This window comes from Dasypus novemcinctus, chromosome 8 (genome assembly GCF_030445035.2).
Source record: "Dasypus novemcinctus isolate mDasNov1 chromosome 8, mDasNov1.1.hap2, whole genome shotgun sequence".
Lineage (NCBI taxonomy): Eukaryota > Metazoa > Chordata > Mammalia > Cingulata > Dasypodidae > Dasypus > Dasypus novemcinctus.
In genome coordinates, this window is record NC_080680.1 from 47,567,490 (window position 1) to 47,590,094 (window position 22,605).

General features: G+C 43.1%; 1 protein-coding gene across 1 annotated transcript in view; it reads left to right on the top strand.

Moving 5' to 3' along the window:
- The window catches only part of MLANA (melan-A), a 32,997-nt gene that overhangs the window by 2,950 nt on the left and 7,442 nt on the right, over positions 1-22,605 (top strand). Inside the window, exon 2 of the mRNA XM_023588441.3 lies at positions 20,314-20,410. Coding sequence (XP_023444209.1) covers positions 20,314-20,410 — 97 coding nt within the window. The remainder of the gene's footprint in view (positions 1-20,313; positions 20,411-22,605) is intronic.

Here is a 22,605-nt window from a genome sequence, read left to right on the forward strand (position 1 = left end):
ATTTTGACCTCTGGGTTCCAGGGATTGTCTGGCATAGGAATAATTCAGAGACTCTCTGAAAAATAAACTTAACATGCAAATTGAGAATTACAAGTTTCAATAACCATGTAACTTTGGGGAAATAATTTTATAGCTTTTCTTAGATATAGTCTGGAGTATTTTTGCGGGGAGGGAGAGGGACTTTGGCTACTATGGCAGTTTGTACCGCTTGGCTGAAATCTGCATAGGAGTAACCTCCAAAATGACCTTTTGACTCAATTTGGTATCTCTTAGCTATTAAAACTTTACTCTGTTCTATTTCTTTTCCCCCTTTTGGTTTAATCCCATGTTGTCAGGGAGGACCATCCCTGGGACTTGTCAAGTCCTGTAATGCCAGGAAAAATCTCTGGAAGTCAAGTCCCATGTTGCCAAGGAAAACTTTACCCCTGGAAGTCCTGTCCCATGTAGGGCGGAATGTAGAGAGAATATGGTTTAGAGAGGCAGGCCATACTTGAGGTTCTCTAGAGGTGACTCTTAGGCATTAGTAGTTAGGTTTAGCTTCCTCATTACAGAAATAAGTTTCATGAGGGCAAGGCTTGAGACTGAGGACTCAGCTTACTAGCATGTTTCTTTACCACACGTTTACCTTGCACAGTTCTACTGTTTCAATAAATCGGGAGCTCCTATTATTTGAAAAAGTAGGAGGAATTTCCCAGGTGAAGAAGTTTAATATTTCTACATTTTTTCCAATCCCTTAGGGGTCTTTGTAAATACCTTTCTATCTTATACCCCAAAATACTTTGAAAGGCATCAAGGTATTACAACAATTTTGTACAGAATATCACAATCTCATTTGCTATTTTAGGTTCCATGTTAGCTATGCGTTTAAATAAGCTGATGGGTCAGGTAAAATCAGATATAGAAATTTAAAGAATTTTCTTGACAATGTAAATTTCTTCTTTCTGGTCTCCATAGTACTTAATGTTTTAAAATACTAATAATGCTACCTTTTCCTTGTACCTCAATTCTCCTTCATTTTAGATTAGCCCTATTTACCTTTTAATTGAAGTCCGATTCTTTTTAGCTTCCTTGATTGGGGGGGGGTGTCTTTTAGAATTAATGCTGCTTTTTCAGCACATTTAGAACTGGTTAACTTTAGCTCTTAGTTTCAGGTGTCATATAAGCCCTTAGCAATTCTAGGGCTTTATTAGGTTATACACAAAGAGTAAGCATTTTAGGACTTAAAAATAACAATTAGTGATCAGAGCTCAGGTATAGATATGACTGCTGCAAGAGCTTACAATCAAGGTCTTAATTTCTTTAGGAGTATTTTTAAAAAAGCTGTTTCTAGAGATCATTAACTATAGATCACAGTGAGTTTGATTTTACTTTTACACTTTTACCAAGATTATGTTAATCAACAGGCAAAGCATAATTTATAGACTCTTGCCTTGCTTTTAAAGTCCCCTTTTGTTGAAGATGGGGTGACTGTATGCTCTTTTAGAGAAGCATCAGAGCAAAACAGTGTACTGATAAGAAATATATTGATAATGTTAATTTTCATTAACATATATTTTAGCACCTTTCTTTTTATAAGATAATAGGACAAATTCTTTTGTAACAGTTTGAAATTAAAGACATCCTTAAGGATTTATTAGAATATAAAAGTGGTTAGGTTCAAACATTGTATTTAAACAGGCCTTTATTTATCACAGTGACAAATTAGTAAAATTGTTTGGAAAAGACTTACCTTCCAAAATAGCAGCAGCTGTATACATATATATTTTTAAATTATTATTATTATTAATTTCCCCTCCCCCCCCCAGCCCCAGTTGTCTGTTCTCTGTGTCTATTTGGTGCGCGTTCTTTGCCTGCTTCTGTTGTTGTCAGCGGCACAGGAATCTGTGTTCTTTTTGTTGTGTCATCTTGCTGCGTCAGCTCTCTGTGTGTGCGGTGCTATTCTTAAGCAGGCTGCACTTTGTTTCGCGCTGGGCGATTCTCCTTACGGGTGCACTCCTTGAGCGTGGGGCTCCCCCACGCGGGGGACACCCTTGCGTGGCACGGCACTCCTTGCGCGCATCAGTACTGCGCATGGGCCAGCTCCACACGGGTCAAGGAGGCCCGGGGTTTGAACCGCGGACCTCCCATGTGGCAGACGGACGCCCTAACCACTGGGCCAAGTCTGCTTCCCCATGTATTTTTAACCATTAAGGATACATAAAGCCAACATGAAGTACATGAAGCCACCCTGATAAGGCACAGATCCTTTGTTCTTTATATATTGCTCATTTTAAAGGGACTTTTCTATTTTTTCACTTAAACAGATTAACAATTTAAGAAACCTGTGTCACCTTAAAAGAGAGAAAATCAAACTCAGGTTTTGCATCAGTGTTCTATTTGGCAAACAAATCCTACTTAGCATAGATCATAATAGGTTAAGGTGGTGCCTGACAGGTTTCTCTGTTAAGTTATTTTAAGACAAATTTCACCTTTAAAGAAGCTTGTTGCTTCATTGATTAAGCATTTTTCATTTTATTTCATTAATAAGGAGATGATGACTATGTCATTTAACTAATCTGTGTTCACTAGAGGAACACTAGAGGAACAACTGAGTTAGCAGTGGGAATTAGATGAGATAAAAGTGCCTGAAAAAAAACTTTTTAGGAGTAATGTTTCCATATCTTATTGAGCTTCCCTTTTCTATTCTTTCATTTTTGTGAATTTGAAAAAAGTTGTTAATTTAAAAATTAACTTATTGAACAACAGCGAAATTTACTTCCAGTAAGCCTTCTATAACTTTCCATATCCATTCAAATCTTGTACATATTTTCACCCTGATTTTATGAAAACCAGTCTTATTTTAGGACAAAAGCACTCCCTTAAACAAGCTTTCGCAACCCTTCTACTTCTTTCCATGTTCATTTAAGTTTGTCTTACATCCCTTATTTTGTTCTGTGAAAAACTGCCATTTCACTTTAGGCAAAACAATTTTTTTTTTTTTTTGAGATACGGGGCCACAGATTGAACCCTGGACTTGTATGTAGGAAGCCAGTGCTCAACCACTGAGACACATTGGCTCCCTTTAGTTGGTATTTTCATTTGTTTGCTTGTTTGTTTTTGTTTGTTTTTTGGGAGGAACTAGGGACCGAACCCAGGACCTCCCATGTGGGAAGCAGGTGCTCAACCATTTGAGCCACATCCTCCAAAACAATTATTTTTAAAAAAAGGTTTGTAAAAATAATTTCATTAATTAAAAACTTACAATTTTACATCTTAAAAATTTAACAGACTTGATATAGTTGGAAGATGCTGGATTCCTCTAGGTTCTTGGCTATGTTGCATGAAAGAATTCAAGAGCATACTAGTTTAGTTTGGCCATCAAAAAAGAATTTATTGAGGAAAGAGAAAAAAGAAAAGTACACACTCAAGACATGGATGTGGGCTACCTCCAGGCAAAGAGGAGCACCTGGGGTTGGGGGGCTGTCTTTATTAAAGCCATTCTTCTCCTCTCCTGTTGGGGAGGGGCCCCAGCTGTTTGCTGTTCTGATTAGTTGCCTTAAGATCCCCACCTGTTAGTTCTTAAGGGACCAACAATGAGGCCTTTTGTTTGGAGTTATCTGGGACTTCCCAACGGGACCTCATGGCCAGGGTCTTGGTGGGGTCTTTCCAGCGTTGTTCTTAGGGTGGTCTTCCCGCAGGGGGTTTCTGGGTGGGGTCTTACAGCCATGTTCTCTGCTGGGTTCCAGCTTGTTTCATCCTCCTTCTTTCCCTATATTACCTGTCTCAACCCCCCCTCCCCCAGGGTTTACACCCTTATTCTTAAGAGGTAGTTGAAGTGGGATGGTCATTCTTCTGAGGCTGCTTCCTGCTGACCCGGGGCAGTAGTCCCTGCCTGACCAGATTAAAACTCCCTGGTTATTCTATTGAGGTTGAGGGAAGGAGAATCTGGCACCATGGTTGGGACTGGATGAAATCCTCACATGACAAATACCTTGTTCTGGAAGGCATTGATTCTGGAAGAAATAAACTTGGAATTTGAAGATACATTGACCCACTAAAAGGATAAAGGAGATGGTGGTAAGTGAGCCCAATAAGGGGGCGAGTCATGACATCCTGGTCCATGAGAGTGAGAAAGGCCAGTGCCTCCAGAGGCTGCATCCTCCTGAAGTTGATGGGCTTCATCTCGTAGGTTTTGTTGTTTGTTTTTTTCACTTTTTCCTTCTTTTTCTTTTTATCATCTTGTAGGTTTTGAATGCTGTCTAGGACTATTCTGGAGTGATTTATATAGAAACAGCATTCTTCCTTGAGGAGCAGACAGGTTTCTCCCTGTGCTGCTGTTAGGCTCTCTAATTTTGCAGCACCACAGTGGCAAGAGAGTCTCTTTGCTGTCTAAGGGCTTCTAAGGCACAGTTTCTTCTATGCTGTTGGTTAACTCCAGGAAGAGATTGTGGTAGAACTGTTGGGTTTGCTATAAACTACCAACCCCAGTTCCCATGGCATGGAGTCATGCCTACGACAACTAGGAGGGGGATGAGGAGAGGCACTGCCCTTTTAGTTATTGTGTGGTGAGAAAATACAGTAAATGTGAGAGTGAGCTTTTCAGGATCATAGTAGATAAAGGGAATGATGTATGCTAATGAGCATAAGCTGGTCCAAAGGGGAGGTAAAGAGAGGTAGCCTGGTCTCCACAAAGAAGAAAATTCCACCTTGATAGCTTAAATTAGTGGCAAATGTGAGATTAGTTATTGGTGAGCTAGAGCCCTCTTCAGAGCTTCAAGTTATCAGCTCACTGCTTAACCTGCTAGCACACAGTACTAACATAAACCCATTTGTGTTGTGAAACAGGATGCTTCTCGGGGTGTTCCAGACAAGGTTAGCTTCTCCTCTCAGACCATAGGGGTTTAGCTTCTGACTATGCCCACGGCATCTTTGGTGGCGTGTTTGGCTTGCATAAGTATGTTTAGAAGTATAGAATCACAAGAGCTAGCAGGGTGTTCCTGACAGTACTGGGTAGTGTTTGAGCTTGCTAAGCCTTGAGTGGATCTTTGGTGCTCGTAAACATTGTGGTGTTGATAGGGTACTGGGTTAAATAGACATCTGGCTTGCCCTTCCCCTAGCAATAGGATAATGTATTAGACAAAATGAAGCTTCACTTGGGCTAGAGTTAAAGGGAATAGCACAACTTATGTACTGACTTTGACAGACACTACTAAACTTTTTTGAAGGCCATCCAGTGACTGGCACTCGAACCTCTCATCAGGTGTTTCTGGCAAGTTGGCACTTCCTTGGAGAGCAGGCTTCACTTGGGACAAATGCACCCAGCTGGCAATTCCTTTAACTTTAACAGCTGTGGGAGTGGTCAGAACCACAGAGTAAGCTCCCTTCCTCATTGGGAGTGAGGTCTGTTCTCCTGCCAGGTTTTGATCAGAACCTGGTTTCCAGGTTTAAATTTAGGTGGAGGTAACTCATGGTTGGGGCTAGGGAGAATATTGTTTGAAGCTCTTAGATGATTTGTTGAGTTTTCTCCTAGGTTTATAAAATATTTGGTGAGTTCCTGGGTCTCTTCATCTAGTAGCAGGGTGAGGAAAGTTCATCCATAGACCATCGCAAAGGGGCTAAGCTGAAGCAGGTCTTCTGGAGCTACATGCAGCCTCAGCAAAGCAATGGGTAGATTGGTGACCCAAGATGATGTAGTTTCCTGGCAAAGTTTGGCCAGAATTTGATTCAAGGTTTGGTTGGCTCTTTCTACTTTCCATGAGGATTAGGGTCTCCAGGAACTATGAAGATGATGTTTAATAGCTAAATAACCCAATGTCTGTTGGCTGCCATTGGGTTATTTTGCTATTAAAGGCTGGCCTATTGTCACTCTGGAGGGACTTAGGCACCTTGTTTGCTATTCCCCTTCTAGTGGGAAAGGCTTCCACCCAACCAGTAAAAGTATCTACCAGTATTGAGAGGTACTTATGTCCCTCGCAAGATGGCAAATGGGTAAAGTCCATCTGTCGGTCCTCCCCTGGGTATGATCTCCACTGCTAGACAGGGGTGTTTAAGGGAGGAGGTTAAGCCTCCCATTGTTTAGGTCATTAATTGGACATAAGGAACAATTCTTGGTGACCTCTGCTTTTGCCAGGACCTGGCTCTAAAAAACCTATTTGGCTACGCTGGTGCGTGAAGGATCTTCTACTGCACTGCTCCACAGGTAGACTTGAGCTGCCTTAACAAGCCACTGACTAGCTTTCCAGGTGAGCACTAGGCCAGCTGCTTAAGTTTGCTAGTCCTGGGTATACTCTGAGCCTTAGGTAGTGGGACAGGTACTGGGATGAGGGCTAAGAGGGAGACTTGGGTTTGCACTGTGGCTTTAGCTGCTGCAACTGCCTGGGTGATTCTCCTAGTTATAGCAGTTTTCTGGTGCCCTGGACAACGCATAACTGCTATTTCTTGCAGCAACAGAACAGCCTCTAGTAAGTCCAGGATTTCTTGCCTATACTTAATAGGTGACCCACTGTTAAAAATCAAGCCAAGGGAAGTGGCTGTGGCTCAATCAGTTGGGCTTCCATCTACCATATGAGAGGCCCTGGGTTCACGTCCCGGGGCCTCCTTGTGAAGGCAGGCTGGCCTGCAAGCACCGTGGAGAGCTGACTCAGCAAGGTGATGCAACCAAAAAAGGGAGACAAGCAACAGCACAGAAGAGCACACAGAGAACGGACACAGAGAGCAGAGAGCAAGCAAGCCTCAAGTGGGAAGGGGAAATTAAAAAAAAAAAAGCAAGCCTAGTTCTGGTCACAACAGCAGAGGCTCGGACAAGGCGTGGACAATGAGGAATGCAAACTTGGAGTCTGTGTAACCGTTGGCCCTTTTCCCAGTGGCTAGTATTAAGCCTCAGGTCAGGACAATTAGACTGCCCTCTGGGCTGACATTCCTAGGGGAAGGGCTTGGGCTTCTACAGTTCTAAATTGAGAGAACACAGCATAGCCTGCCCTTTTAATTCCTTCCCTGACAAAACTACTTCCATCTGTGAATCACTCAAAGTCTGGGTTTGTTTAGAGGCTCATCTTTTAAATCTGGCCTGCTTGAGTAGTTTTGGTTGAGAATTTTAAGGCAGGAGTGGAGAAGGGGTCCCTCAGGATCTGACCTGGGCCTTCTCCTGCTGGTATCAGGGTGACTGGGTTGAGGGTTTGACACACCCTTAGCTGCACTTTAGGGGTCTCTAGTAATTGAGTCTGGTATTTAATTAACCAGCTCCCTGTAAACCATTGATAGCTCATGGCTTCAACTACATCTTTCACCTGGTGTGGGGTAAAGACTGTGAGAGGGTGCCCCCAAATTAATTTGGTGGCTTGTTCAATTAAAAGGGAGGTTGCACCCACTGCTCTTTGTTAAGGTGGCTATCTCTGTGCTGTGTTATCCAGCATTTTGGAGAAATAAGCTGGTCAAGAAATCTCGCCCAATTTCTAGACTAATACTTCCAGAGCCACGCCCTTCTTTTCAGTTACACACAGAAAGAAAGGCTTGTTTAGGTCAGGAATTCTTAAGGCTGGAGGGCTAATTAAGGCATGTTTTAAGGCATGGAAGGCAGTTTTCTCATCTGTTCTTAAGGGATTCTAAGGGATGGCTGTCAGTCCCTGCAATAGCACTGTACAGTGGCTGGGCCATGTCGGCAAACCTTGGTATCTACAGTCTACAGTAACCAGCCGTGCCCAGGAGAGCCCGCAGCTGTTTTGTGTTGGAGGCTGAGGAATACTAGTGATGATATGAACTCTTTCTGAGGAGAAAGCCCTTTCCCTAGTATGAGAAGAAACCCGAAATAGGAGAAGTTCTGCCAAGAGATTTGTGTCTTGGATGCTGACACTCTGTAGCCCCTATCAGCTAGGAAATTAAGAACTAAAATGGTGTTGGCATTGGAAGTTTTCTTTGTTGGACTACAAAGCAACAGATCATCCACATATTGTAGGAGGGAACTCTGAGGCAAGTGGAGATCAGCCAGGTCCTGAGCTAAGGCATTCTCAAAAATATGGGGGCTGGGAAGCAGATGTGGCTCAACTGATAGAGCATCTGCCTACCATATGGAGGGCCCAGGGCTCAATCCCTAGGGCCCCCTGACCCAAGCAGTGAGCTGGCCCATGCAATGAGTGCCATGCCAGGCAGGGGCGCCCCTACATAGGGTGCCCCATGCACACGGAGTGCGCCCTGCAAGGAGAGCTGCCCTGTGTGAAAAAAGCACAGCCCACCCAGGAGTGGTGCCGCACACATGGAGAGCTGATGCAGCAAGATGACGCAACAAAAAGGAGACGCAGTTTCCCAGTGCTGCCTGATAGTTCAGGCAGACACAGAAGAACACACAGCAAATGGACACAGAGAGCTGACAACGGGGGGAAGAAGAGAGAGAAAATATATATATATGGGGGCTGTCACAGAATCCTTGCACCAACACGGTCCACGTAAGCTAGACCAGAGGTTTAAAGTTGGAATGCTGCCATTTAAAGGCATAAAGGAAGTGGAAGTCTGGGTGGAATGAAATGCAGAAAAAGGCATCCTTTAAGTCAAGACCAGTAAACCAAGCTGTGGTTTCTGGGATCTGGGTTAGCAGAGTATAAGTGTTGGGCATGACCAGATGGATCAGTATAATAAAGCTGTTAACTACTTTTCTCCAAGAACTTTTTAATTGTGGGCCGGAGGCCTTGGACAGCTTCCTCCTTAAGGGGTTACTGCTTTCTGTGAGGGTAGGGCTGTTTGATAGTGTAAGAGATGGAAACATAGCCCATACTAAGGGATTTATTTTGTTGGTTATCTCCTGGGAGATTTTGTTTAGCTGGGTCCCTGGGTCTGATGCTAACACTGCAGCAAGACAGATGGTTTTAAATCCAGGCTTACCAGCTCTCGTTTCTGAGATATTATACCCCTGGGAGCTCAGGCTGGGATCAACTAATCAAATCAAGCCCCCAGTGAATGCAGAAAGTCCCGTCCCATTAATGAGTCTAAACATTCTGGAATAACTAGGAACTGATGGCTTATTAGGAGGTTTCCCAGTCTATAGGGGTGAGGTTTAGTAAACTGTCTAGATCTTGGTTTTCTATCAACTCCTACTATAGGCCATGACTGAGATGAAAGAGGTCCAGAGTGGCAGGTCAGGACTGCACAAGTGGCTCCCATATCAATTAAGAAAGTTACAGTCTTACCTGCCATGCCAAGGGGCACCTGAAGCTCTTCCTGGTGGATGGTTTGCAGTGTTGTTCAGGGAGTCACACCTGGCCTCAGGTCCCCTCAATTTTCCCTGACTGTGGTGAGCAGGGCTTGCAGGGGAGCCCCATTCCCTCTCTGGAGAGTGGTGCACTCCTGGACCCAGTGCTCAATCTTTCCGCACCTGGGCAAGGCCCTGGCAGATGCCAGCAGTGAAGCAGCTTGAAACAGCCACGTTTCCAGTGGCCGGCCTTTCCACACTTGAAGCAGGTTCCTGCTAATATAGAACCTGAATTCGGGTGGCCCTGAGGTGAGAGGGTGCCTTTAATGGCAATAGCTAAAAGGCGAGCCTATCCTGGACCCCGTGCCTGCTGCCCCTTACCTTTTCCATCTTGTGGCATGGTCTCCATTGTTGAAGACTAAGAGGGCTGTTTCTAAAAGGATGTTCATGGGAGTTTGGGGATCCATGGAAAGCTTTTGCAGCTTCCTACAGATATCTAGAGCAGACTGACTAATGAAATAAGCCTTCCTTGAAATCAGGCTGAGTTTTCATCCTGCTCCTGAGTAATTTCCTTGAACTTACTAAATTGACCGCTTTGGTAATGCACTTCCTCATCCCTTCAAAGAGACATGTGGCTATATGGTCTCTAGCTTTCAGATCTGCCTGTCCCCTCTGATAGTTCCTCCCTGGATCTGTATTAGGAATTGCTACTGCTCCCACCACATCCTGGTTAGGCTGTTGGGCAGCCAGTCTGTTGGTGTGCCCTTGTGCCTCAGTCCAGATGCGGTGAATTTCCTCCAGGGTAAAGCAAGTTGAAAGAATAATGTGCATTTCACCTCATGTTAGGTCAAAGGTCCTTGTGAGGTGCTGGAACTCCTCAGTAAATCTGGTAGAGTCCTCAGAGAACCAACCTAACTTTTGTTTTGTACTTTGCCAGATTGGCCATAGAGAAGGAGGCATGTACCCTAGCGTCCCCCTTAGCTATTTCTCTTATAGGGTAGAGACGCTCAGATTTCTATCTGGGTGGAATGAGGTTTCACTTTGGGTATGACCTGCCAGACTAGATCTAGAAGCATATGGGAGAGGTGCCGATGCCCCTGCTGGAGGTGAGTTTAAAGGGGCTTCCAGGTCCAGAGCTGGGTCATAACAAGGTGGGTTGCTTAGAAGGGGGTCATCTAAGATATCATCTTCCTTCTCAGGAGGGGGCTTATTCTGTGCTCTGGGGTTTCCCTCTGCATAGCACAACCAACAAGAACCCCTTAGGCTCTTATTCTGAACAGGGACATAAAAAGCTGGATACAGGCAAATTCTACCCATTTTCCTTCTCTTCTACACAGTAAGGATAGCTGGACTATAGGGTTGAAATTGAAGCTCCCATTTAGCAGACATTCTTGGCTGTTCTCTAACTAGTACAGTGCCCACGTGGTGTGGCAGAGAGAAACTGGTTTCTTCATTTTTACACCATCAGTAGGCAGATCATCCCAGTTTCTGAGAAGTCTGCTGGAATGCTGGAAGAGCTGCCCATTATCCTAGGAGAAGATAAACATATTCATCAGTCTTTGTGGCATCCTAGTGTTAGATCTCACTGAACAAATTGCACACCAACCCAGCATCTTGGAGATTGGGGAGCACTACTTGCTGTCCCTGTTTTCCAGGAATCAGGAGTCTCTAGTCTTGGGTATCCCCAGAACCTTAGAGGTCTTGGGAGACTCTGGGTTCGGTTCCCAGACCAGAGCTCCCAAGCCCGGCTTTCTCCCCAGGAAATAGACTGGCCTAGGGACCTTTTTTCAGCCTATTCTTACAGAGGTCTTAAGAAGTAACTGTGAGAGAGCTCACTTTATGGCCACTTCCAAAATCCAAGTTTCATAGTTAAACCAGACATTAAAAGCCCATTAAAAGATCAGAGTCATTGTTAGGCAATTTGCCAGTGAACAGCTTCAGTTGTGCTGGGGGTAATCTCAGGGCCTCCCAGAACTAAGGAGGAACAAAAGGACCAATGCCTCACTAACAAAAGCATTTTCAGTTTCTAAGACACTCCAATGCATCTCACAGACCCAACAATGAGGACAGGAGCAGTTGGAAGATTAAAGGCACTTCTAATTAAAAGGAGTTAATTAGTGGCCTCAGGAACTGCTACAACAGCTGATAGCCATTCTGAACTCACAGGGAGGGCCTGGTAGACTCCACAGCTCAGGCCACATGCCTAATCAGGTCTCAAGAACAGTTTCACCCACCACTCAGAACTTCCTTAGATCTATGTGGCATGAAAATCCAAGGACCACCCATGCCACCTCCAAAGAGGGAAGCGGAAGTCTGGGTAGCCTGAGCTTATGCCCTATGGGAACCTATCCAGAAACCCATTTAAAATGGCAGAAGGGGATGGTGGACAACCAAGAGAGGGCACAGACACACTACAATTAAAAGATTAGACTCACCAGCCCTCACAGGGGATCAGGGAGAGTTACGTGCCTCTAGAACTCCTGGTTGGCTCACTAGATGTAGTCGGAAGACACTGGATTCCTCTAGGTTCTTGGCTACATCACATAGTTAGGTCAGTAAAATAGAGTTTATTGATAAGCAAGAGAAAAGTACACACCGAAGACATGGGTGCGGGCTACCTCCAGGCAAAGAGGAGTGCCTGGGGTTGGGGGGCTGCCTTTATCAAAGCTGTTCTTCACTCCTCCCCTTTCCTAATGTTGGGGAGGGGCCTCAGCTGTTTGCTGTTCTGACTGGTTGCCTTAAGATCCCCACCCCTCAGGGGCCCTTTTGTTTGGCGTTATCTGGGACTTCCAAATGAGACCTGAGGGCAGGGTCTTGGTGGGGTCTTTCCAGCTTTGTTCTTAGTAGCCATCTTCCCTCGGGATTTCCAGGTGGGGTCTCACAGCCATGTTTTCTGCTGGGTCCGAGCTGTGACTTGTCTTCCCTCTCTCCCTATACTAACTGGACTCATTATTGTTAACTTATTAGTATTTGTATAAGCCTAGGGAGATTACACCAAAGCGGAATAAAATTAATAATATTTTATATAAGAAATGTTTTTTTTCTTTTCCTTCATAGGAGGTTAAAACTTCTTTGTTCTCATAATACCTTAAAATTATAAATAACCTCAAGAGCATACTGACTATCAGGTTCTGGAGAATATATTACAGTTTAGGAAAATTTTTCATAGCTTTCAAGGACTTTTTCTTTACTTACTGAAATTTGACCATTGGATTATTAATTACTGTCATCTCAAAGCTGTTAAAATTTAATTTTAATTTGGAAATTACAGGTCAAACTATGCAAAACAAGGTTTATTCTGTAATATCCCCTCTGTCCTATCATTTTAATAAGGTCAAGTAGACAGGATTTTAAGCTAAACTCATATCTCCCCCATCTTTCCAAACCCAGCCCATCCCCTATAGTTTCCTAATCCAGTTTATTAAAAAAAAAAAACAATTTATTTATTTATCGCCTCCTCCTCCCCACCCCCCCCACCCCACCCCCCCCCCACCCCCGTTGTCTGCTCTCTGTCCATTCGCTGTGTGTTCTTCTGTGTCTGCTTGCATTCTTGTCAGCAGCACTGGGAATCTGTGTCTCTTTTTGTTGCGTCATCTTGTTGTATCAGCTCTCCATGTACGAGCACCACTCCTGGGCAGGCTGCGCTTTTTTTGCATGGGGTGGCTCTCCTTGCAGGGTGCACTCCTTATGCATGGGGCTCCCCTACACAGGGGGCACCGCTGTGTGGCATGGCACTCCTTGCTCACATCAGCACTGCGCATGGGCCAACTCACCACATGGGTCAGGAGGCCCTGGGTTTGAACCCTGGACCTCCTGTATGGTAGGCAGATGCTCTATCAGTTGAGCCAAATCCACTTCCCCTTATTCAGTTTTAATACAGTCAAGGTTAAGAGAACACCCTGGTAGGATAAATTATAGAAAGATTGTGGAGGAATTCAGGAAAACTTTTTAAAGTTTTTTTTCAAATAATTTCTTTAGTCAAATATCTATGACATTTTCATCCTGTTCAGCTTTTCTAATTTGGGTTCCAGAAGTATTCATTTATATAAGCACTTATTTAATTTTTAGCAATTTGAATACAGTGCTTTTAAGAATTTTCATTTGTTAATTTGATTTTACCATCCGGAGGTATGAAGATATACTTTGAAGAAACAGATAGACAAAAATAGACACACACACAAACAGAAACATAACTCACCAATTAGGCTCATAAATCTCACTCTTTTGGTATGGTTGTCTTTGGGCTTTCCATCATTCCAGGCCTTTGGTTTTCTTACAGCTTTTAAGATTCCTTCTGGGATCAGTGTTGCCCATAATATGCAACCTTTTTCTTGGAAATACTTTTATATATATATATAAATTAGAGAAAAAGTTATCTGGGTATTATTTGGTTAACAGGTCTTTTGCAAGGGAGGTGTATTTAGGAAGCTATGCTTTAAATATTTGATTTTAATTCAGTAGTAAAGCTTCCCTACACTGGACCTTTTCATTCAGGGTTTCTGTCTGCTCCCACCTAGTTGTTCTTGGCTTTTTCCACAGGGGTATCTAAGACAATACCTTTTCCAGTGTCCTTCTTTGCAATATGCACATTAATGGGTTCTTAGTTTTAAAATAACTTCTGTTCCTGGAAGGGTGGAGGTTGGGCCCAGGGGTCTTACTTTTTTTGTGCTAGTCTTGTTCTGATTGTTTTTTGGTTTGTTAGAGCTTTGCATAGTGTCATTTGCCTTTTGAAGTACAGGTTTTTGTTAATTCAGTCCCTATTGCAATAAACTTCACAGGCAATGCTAACTAAACTAGAAATAGGTAATTCTAGCGCCCTCCCCCCCCCCACCCCCCCCCACCCCCACCCCCATCAATTTTCTGTAGCTTCCTTCTCACATCTGGAGAACTTAGAGTATTAAAGGTTATATTTAAAAGTCTAGTATTTTCTGGACTTTCTGGATCTATATTAGTATATTGCTGATAAGCAGTATACATTCTTTCTAGGAAAGTGGAGGAACTTCTGTTCTTGTATTACTTCATTTATCCTTTGTAAGTTTTAGCTTTAGGGACCTCTTTCTGTTTTAAATTAACACAATCCTCAGCACTCTTAGCATTCCATTTAAGATTCTTTACTGGTGCTGCTAATTTCTCTTTAGCATACCCTGGGCTGTTAGGATTTTTTTCTGTTTTTTCCCTGTTGCTTCATTTACTATTTTTCTTCATCTCCTGTTATCTGCAAGTCCTCAGTACCAGTTCATTGTCAACCTTTTAGACCAAGAGGGTTTAAGCAGCTGCAGAAAGCTTGATTATCATGCTTACCTCTCTCGCTAGGGCCCCAGAACCTTGGGTAGGCAGACTTGTTCTGGGACCCCTTTGTCTTTAGTCCCATCTGGGTTGCCAAATTGACACTGAGCAAAAGTTGGTTATTTTTTCCTGATGTTTCTTTAAAGCCAATTCCTGAAACACTGGGGTTTCAATGACAGAAATGGTTTATTTGGTTGCACACATGGTCCAAAACTGCCACCCTGATGTGCAGAAATTCTATTTTATAACAATGGGGTGCTAATGAATAATTAGGGTGGAGTTGAACATAGGTTCCTTCATTTATAAACATTAAGGGGCTGAACAGGATGGGGGGTAGCAGTAGTAAACCAGGGTCAGTTACAAGGATCAGGGATAGGGGTACACAGAACAAAGGTCAGTTACAAGGTTTTATATATGGATATTAAACAGAGGTGGGTGGAGTGGTTACCATCTCAATGGTAAGCATACACAAGGGTGAGCATAATCTATAAGCATGTGTAAGGTCAATCTAGAATTACCATCACAAATGTAAGCCTACAGAGGGTGAGGTTAAGTCTAGAGTAACCATAAACAGGGGTGAGGTCACTCTAGCTTTAGTAATTTCAGATATTAACCTTTGGCTATTTTATAATGTAAAGGCATCTATATAATGATTTAGTAATCATAATTATTTGTTAATTCTTAACCCTTGGTTACACCTTGGCTACATGGTTAAAAATGATACACCATCATCTCTATGTCTTTAGCCAGCAGGAAGGGGGATAGGGAGAGGCCAGGCCCATTTCTTTAAAGTGACACATCTCACTCATTTTCCCCATAGGCCAGACCATAAGTCAGATGGCCACGTCTACCTGGAAGGGAAACTGGGAAATATACTCTTTATCATGGAAGACCATGTGTCCAGCGCAACTCCCTTACTGTGGAGGAAGTAGAGGACAGACAACAGAGGCAATCAGTAGTTTCTAAGGTCACCTGCCTTTTCTTTCTTGTTTTTTCCCCTTGTTTTGGTAGAATACATCCTTCAGTGGCTTCCTCAGGAAAGTTGTTCAGGAGGTAAACATTTTTGAGACTTTATATGCCTGAAGATGTCTTTATTCTATCCTCAGACTTAATTGAAACTTTGGAATATACAGAATTCTAGGTGGAAAAATAGCTTTCCTCCAGAATTTTGAAAGCATGGATCAATTGCCTTCCAGCACTGTGATTGAGAAATCCAAATCCATGACATTTTTGCCTTGGTGTGAGCTTATTTTCATCTTTGTGCTGGGCACTTCAATCAGAAACCTCCTGTACTACAGTCCTTGAAAATTTAAAAGAAAAAATTTGTTGGTGATTTATCCCCCACAATTTTCTGTTCTTTTTCTTTTTAAGATTCATTTTATTTATCCACCCCTCGTGTTGTTTTACACTTGCTGTCTGCTGTGTCTGTTCATCTTCTTTTTTTTTATGAGACATTGGAAACTGAACCCAGGTGAGAAGGAGGTGCCCTATCACTTGAGCCACATCCACTCCCTGCTTGTTGTGCTCCTTGTTGCATCATCTTGTTGTGTCATCACCTTGTTGCATCGTCATCTTGTTGTGTTGTCACCTTGCTGCACCAGCCCATCCCTTCAGCTCTCTGTCTTGCTTATCTTCTTTAGCAGGTACCAGAAAGTGAATCCAGGACATGTAGAAGGCGGACACCCAGCTGCTTGAGCCACATCCACATCTACTTCCCTGTTCTTTCTTTATGGAATTCCTGTTATATAGATGTTGGATCTCCTGAACTGGTTCTATCAATTTTATTTTTTTCCTATTTTCTTTGACACTCTGTTTTACTTTTCAGTGGATTATCCCAACTTCAGCTGAGTTTTTAAAAATTTTTCTGGTATCATATTTTCAATTTCCAAAGCCTTCTAAATTTATGGAATTGTTCCCATTTGTAGCTTCCCCTTCCCCTGCCTTGTTTCTATGAAGCAGATTTTTCTATTTCTGTTGTTTGTTCTCCATTCTTCATATTAGAGGCTTTGCTTCAAGGTGTTGGGCAGTCCCGTGGTTCTTTCATGTACAAAAGTGGAGTTAAAAAGATAATTTCAAGCTCCAATTGTGTGATAGTGTGTACTGACTGGGAGCATCTTTGTAGGTGCTCTGATGAGCCATTTACTTGGGAAACCACTAATGTCATATCTTTGGGTCTTGAGTCTGGGCTTAAGGACACTCTTCCAACCTCCTACCTGACCTCTTTCTGGAAGCCACTGGAGGAAGAGAGTGCTGGTGAGGAGTGGATATGAATTTGTATATTTAATCTTCCTATTTTCAGAATGTCTCCCCACTCTGAATTGTGTCTGGGGTCCCAGCAGCTAAATATTTTTCTTTTTGCAAATGTAGGGGAGGGGCAGTCATTGCGAATGAATGGAGGGGGAGAGGATTTGAGTAATTGTGTCTTAAGCAGGCTTTTAATCAATTTTCCTTATTTTAGCTCTCCTCTCATTTCGGCTTCAGAGTACTGCCAAGCCCAGAGCTTTGCGGAATTCTGTGATGGGAACTGGAGTCTTAATATTTCCTTTTGACAGTTGTCCTTTCTTTGTCTTTTCTTTCCCTCCCTTAAACAACAAACAAACAAACAAACAAAAAACTACTCATCCATTTGTTCTCTAGTATATTCTGGCTGCTGTCTCCTTTTCTGCTGCTAACATACTTAAGAAGTTAATGCCTCTTAAAAAGGCTTCATTGTCACTTTGGCAGGGATTTGTGAGGAAGTGAAATTAGATAGGTATGTTTAATCTGCTGCCTTTTCTTGCAAGGCACCTAATTTTTTTTAATTTTTAATTTTTTGGTGTTCTTTAAAAAAATTATTTTGAAGTAATTTCAATCTTACAGGACAGTTACAAAAATAAGACAAAACCCACACAGAGTATCCCAATATATTCTCCACCCAGATACCCAGAGTCATCAATTTTTAACATTTTGCTGCATTTTGCCTTATCATTCTATCTATCTAGCCATCACTATCTATCTATCTATCTATCTATCTATCTATCTATCTATCTATCTATCTATCTAGTTTTCTAAACATTTGAGAGTAGTTTTTATACAAGTTCCTTAAACACTTAATACTGACATGTACATCTCTTTAAAACAATGATATTGACTTACATAAACCACCTTACGTACAGTTATCAAGTTCAAGCAATTTAACATTGATATAAAGCTTACAGTATATATTCCAGTTTTTTCTTATGTCCCAATAATGTCCTTTTGGCACTTTTCTTCTCCATTGCTATTTCCAGTCCAGGATCATGTGTTGTATTTCATTGTCATTCTCTTTTTTTAATTTAACTTAATTTTGGTAACATATACATAACCTAAAATTTCCCCTTTTAACTACATTCAGATACATAACTCAGTGGTGTTAATTACATTCAGAACATTATGCTACCATCACCATGACCTAGTACCAAAGGTTTTCCATCACCCCAGACAGAAATTCTGTACCAATTAAGCCTTAACTTCCCATTCCCTACCCCTCCTCAATCCCTCATTTCATCTTTGGATACCCACCAATAATGGGTATCATCATCACTGTGTTATATATGAGGAAAACCTTAGAGAAACTAGTAAATGCACTGCTGTGGGGCAGTGTTGGACTGCAATCCGGGACTATCTCCAGATCCGTGCTGTTAAGCACTATGCCACAGCCAGTGAAGGCAAATATTTGCACAATCTGGTTTGATGAGAGGGCAGAAATCAGTTTCTCTTAGTCCGAAGCAGAGTGCTGAACAACTTCTTGCCTGAGGAAGAAGGTTATCAGCTCAGTAAAGCAAAAAAATAAAAAATAAAACAAAACTGAGTTGTCCTTTACCATTTAGTGCCATCAGCCTAAACAACGTTACTTTCAGAATTCAAAATGCTCCATCTCTAGGCCATTATCCTTAAATACTTCTGAGATTTGATTCTTTCCTCTGTCTTCTTCATGACAAAGCTGTCTCTTGTTCATTGCCTGGTATTTCAGGTCTTCAGTTTTATTTTATTTTTTTAAAGATTATTTTTATTTTTTTCTCTCCCCTTACCCCCCGCCCCAGTTGTCTGTTCTCTGTGTCTATTTGCTGCGTGTTCTTCTTTGCCCGCTTCTGTTGTTGTCAGCGGCATAGGAATCTGTTGCATCATCTTGCTGTGTCAGCTCTCTGTGTGTTTGGCGCCATTCCTGGGCAGGCTGCACTTTCTTTCATGCTGGGCAGCTCTCCTTACGGGATGCACTCCTTGGGCATGGGGCTCCCCTACATGGAGGACACCCCTGCGTGGCACGGCACTCCTTTGTGCGCATCAGCACTGCACGTGGGCCAGCTCCACACATGGGTCAAGGAAGCCTGGGCTTTGAACCGCAGACCTCCATGTGGTAGATGGACACCCTAACCGCTGGGCCAAGTCCGCTTCCCAGGTCTTCAGTTTTAATTGTAAATGGGGAAAAAAATTATGTTGAGGCTAATGATATGCCACAAACCCACTTACTTGTAAATATTTATTTCAAAGAAGATATTAAATGGCTCATTAATTTTGCAGAGACTTGTGCTTTGGTGAAGAGGCTGTGATTTTGTAATCACTCCTAATTCTTTTTCATTTGTTTGGCCATATCTCCAACCATCCATTTATCTATTCATCTATCCATTCCTATGTGCCTGGCTCTGTCTAGGCACCGAGGGACAAATTAAACACACAAAAAGTTCTTCAAGGAGCTTCTCTTTTAGAAGAGACACACAAGCTCATTGCCACCACAGGGCCACCTGTTAGAGAAGCCTGCATGGGTAGCCACCATACAGGGAGGGGTGGAACTGCAGATGAGAGTTGAGACTGGAAGCTTGAGTATAAGTTAGCCAGGGCAGAAGCTGAGAGAGGAGACAGTCAAGGGGTGAGGGAGGGAGTTTTAGGCAGAGAGTGTACAAACACAGTGGAGACAGACTCAGCTTCAAGTCCTAGCCCTGTCATATGCTAGCTCTGTATGACTATGGACAAGTCACTTAACATCTGCATTTATTTCCTAATCTTTGAAATGGGCTAATCTCTGCATATAGAATATTTAGTCCAGCATTTGGCTTTTTGTAGATGTTTAGCCAATGTTAATTTACATTTCCTTTTTGTGAACTAGTAGAGGGGGAAAACTAGCCATTATAAGAAGTTGTTTTTTTTTAAAGATTTATTTATTTCTTTAATTTCCCCCCCTCCCCTGGTTGTCTGTTCTCGGTGTCTATTTGCTGCATCTTGTTTCTTTGTCCGCTTCTGTTGTCGTCAGCGGCACAGGAAGTGTGGGCGGCACCATTCCTGGGCAGGCTGCTCTTTCTTTTCACGCTGGGCGGCTTTCCTCGTGGGCGCACTCCTTGTGCGTGGGGCTTCCCCACGCGGGGGACACCCTTGCATGGCAGGGCACTCCTTGCGCACATCAGTGCTGCGCATGGCCGGCTCCACACGGGTCAAGGAGGCCCGGGATTTGAACCGCGTACCTCCCATATGGTAGACGGACGCCCTAACCACTGGGCCAAAGTCCGTTTCCCTATAAGAAGTAAATTCAGTCCCAACAAATAAATTGTCCACATAAGGGTCAGTTGCTATGGCTCCTCTTGTGCCTGAAACTTGAGTGCTTGGGCCATGCTGCTCTGCATGGCTCTCGTGGATGCAAGTCTGAGAGGCTCCTAGAGAAGCAATGTCCTTAGAACCAGAGCTGAAGGGCAGGAAGGGTGTCCAGTGTGGTGTAGGGTGGGAAACTGCATGGGGACGGCAAGGGGCTGCTCTGCACCGCCCAAGTCCTCATGGAAAGAGAAGAAGGTTGATATCCATTTTCATTGCAGTCTAGAACAATGTTTCTGTGCCAAGCTGGATTTATCTGTCTCTTGGGCCAGGGCTGCCGGGATTGGCATTCTGACTGTGATCCTGGGAATTTTACTGCTCATCGGTTGCTGGTATTGTAGAAGACGAAGTGGATACAGAACCTTGAAGGTTGGTACAGTTCCCATTGTTTGGTTTTTCTTCCCACTATGGGCACAGATCCCTTCAAATCTAGGACCCCTTTTCTACTTTCTGTGAAGTTCCATGGAGTAGGGTAACAAGCTCATAATCATCTCTAGCTCTGATTCCTGCTTTTGATTAATCTTCCCCTACATCATACTTCTTGCAACTCTTGATTTGTCTCTCGCATCAACCCCAACCAGGAACTTGGCTTGTCTCTTTGATTCCACTCATAGCAAACCTGAGTTCCTGGCTGTTACGTGTAGATGAGTACTGTTGCCTTGTGGGTCATAGGTTTCACAGTCCTTTCACATGGCAAACAGCATATTAGACACCCCATGTCTTACTAATCCTTCTGGGTATTCTCACCAATTCCATTACTCTACTGCTGCTGCTCCAACCTTGTCTCTATACCTCTTTCCTCCAAGAGGTTGCCTGGGAATTCCAAGTTCTTCTACTGAGCAACTCAGCATACCCAGAACCCATCCAAGCATCAAAGCAATAAGAAACGCATCCACCCCTCTAGTAGCACAATAGGTCAGTCAATTTTTTAATGGGTTCCATTTCCTTAGAAGACCATTGTGGTTTTAATAGTATTTTTATCTCTTTACCCATATGAGTGGGAAGCTGATACAATGAAACAGTCCAGTTTTCTGATAGTGGGATCTTTCAGAATGGCAAACATCAACTGAGTCTATAAATTACAAAAACTAGACAAAGTTTCAGCAAACTTAACTTCAAAGCAGGTAGCATTTAAAATACCCAAAGGGGGAAACGGATGTGGCTCAAGTGATAGGGCTCCCATCTACCATATAGGAGGTCCAGGATTTGATTCACAGGGCCTCCTGGTGGAAGGTGAGCTGGCCCACATGCAGAGCTGATGCAACAAGATGACACAACAAAAGAGACACAGAGGAAAGACAATGAGAGACACAACAAACTAGGGAGCAGAGGTGGCTCAAGCGATTGAGAGCCTCTCTTCCACATCAGAAGGCCCCAGAATAGGTTCCGGTGCCTCCTAAAGAGATTATGAGAAAACAAGACAAGCAGACACAGAAGAATGTACAATGAATGGACACAAACAGCAGACAGCAAGTGCAAGTGGCAAGGGGAGGGGGGGAAGTAAATTTTAAAAATTTAAAATAAAAAAAAAAAGACCCTGAACACCCAAAGGCATTCTCCACAGTGAGCAACTGAAAGAAAGAAAATTGTGATTCCTCCCTCCATCCTCTGTCCCTCCCTTCCTTCCTCTCTCTCTCCCCTTCACTCTTTCTCTGGCCCTCCCTCCCTCCCTTTTCTTTTTTCTTTCTTTCTCTTTCTCTTTTGATTCTTCCCCTCATCCTCTTTCTCTTTCTAACTCTATCTCTCTCTTGTCCTTTTTTCCTTCCCTTCCTGCCTCCCTGTTTCCCTTTCTTTTTCATGAAAGCTTCTCAGGTTGATACATAATGGAAAAAAGTTTATCCTTATAATACATGTTGGAAAGCCTCATTCCTCATTTAAGAAGCACTTCATTCAGAGGAAAAGGTTCTGCAAAGGAGAGGAGGGTTGGTGAGAATGGGGTTTGGAGCTTGGAAGTCTGAGGAGAAGAAGGAAAAGGTGAGAGACAGTTTTCAATTCTTCCTTTCCTTGCCAGGAAGCTTGGACAGTTTCATGTCTCCTTTTCCCTAATGCCCTTCTTGCTAAAGTGTCCCAATACAAACTGTGGAAGGCAGGCAAGATGGGAGACAACTTGGGAGCTGACACACCCCCAAGCAGTAGCCCCCTATGTTGACATTTAGTGGGAATGGGGAGGAGTTGCTGAGTCTGAACAAGAAAATTCCAAACCAAATGCTGTAGGAAAGCCCTGGGTTAGGAATTAGAGACGGAACTCCTGCTCATATGACACTTCCTCTTTGGAGATGTCCACAACAGGTTAGCTGGGAAGGGACTTTGCTCTCTACCACAGAACTCCATTTGTACCTCTAGCATTGCATCATGACATTGCCTTGGTTATTTATTTTCCTGCCTCGTCCACCCTCTTTGCCCCACTTACGATCTGAGACAATATTTCTTACTCCTGTTTTTACCTCCAGTTCCTAGCATAGCTCCTGGCACACAGAAGCCACTCAATTGTATGGTATTAGAATTTAGTTTCAATACCTGCTTGGTGACCTTAGACTTTAACTTCTCCAAGCTCCCTTTGCTCT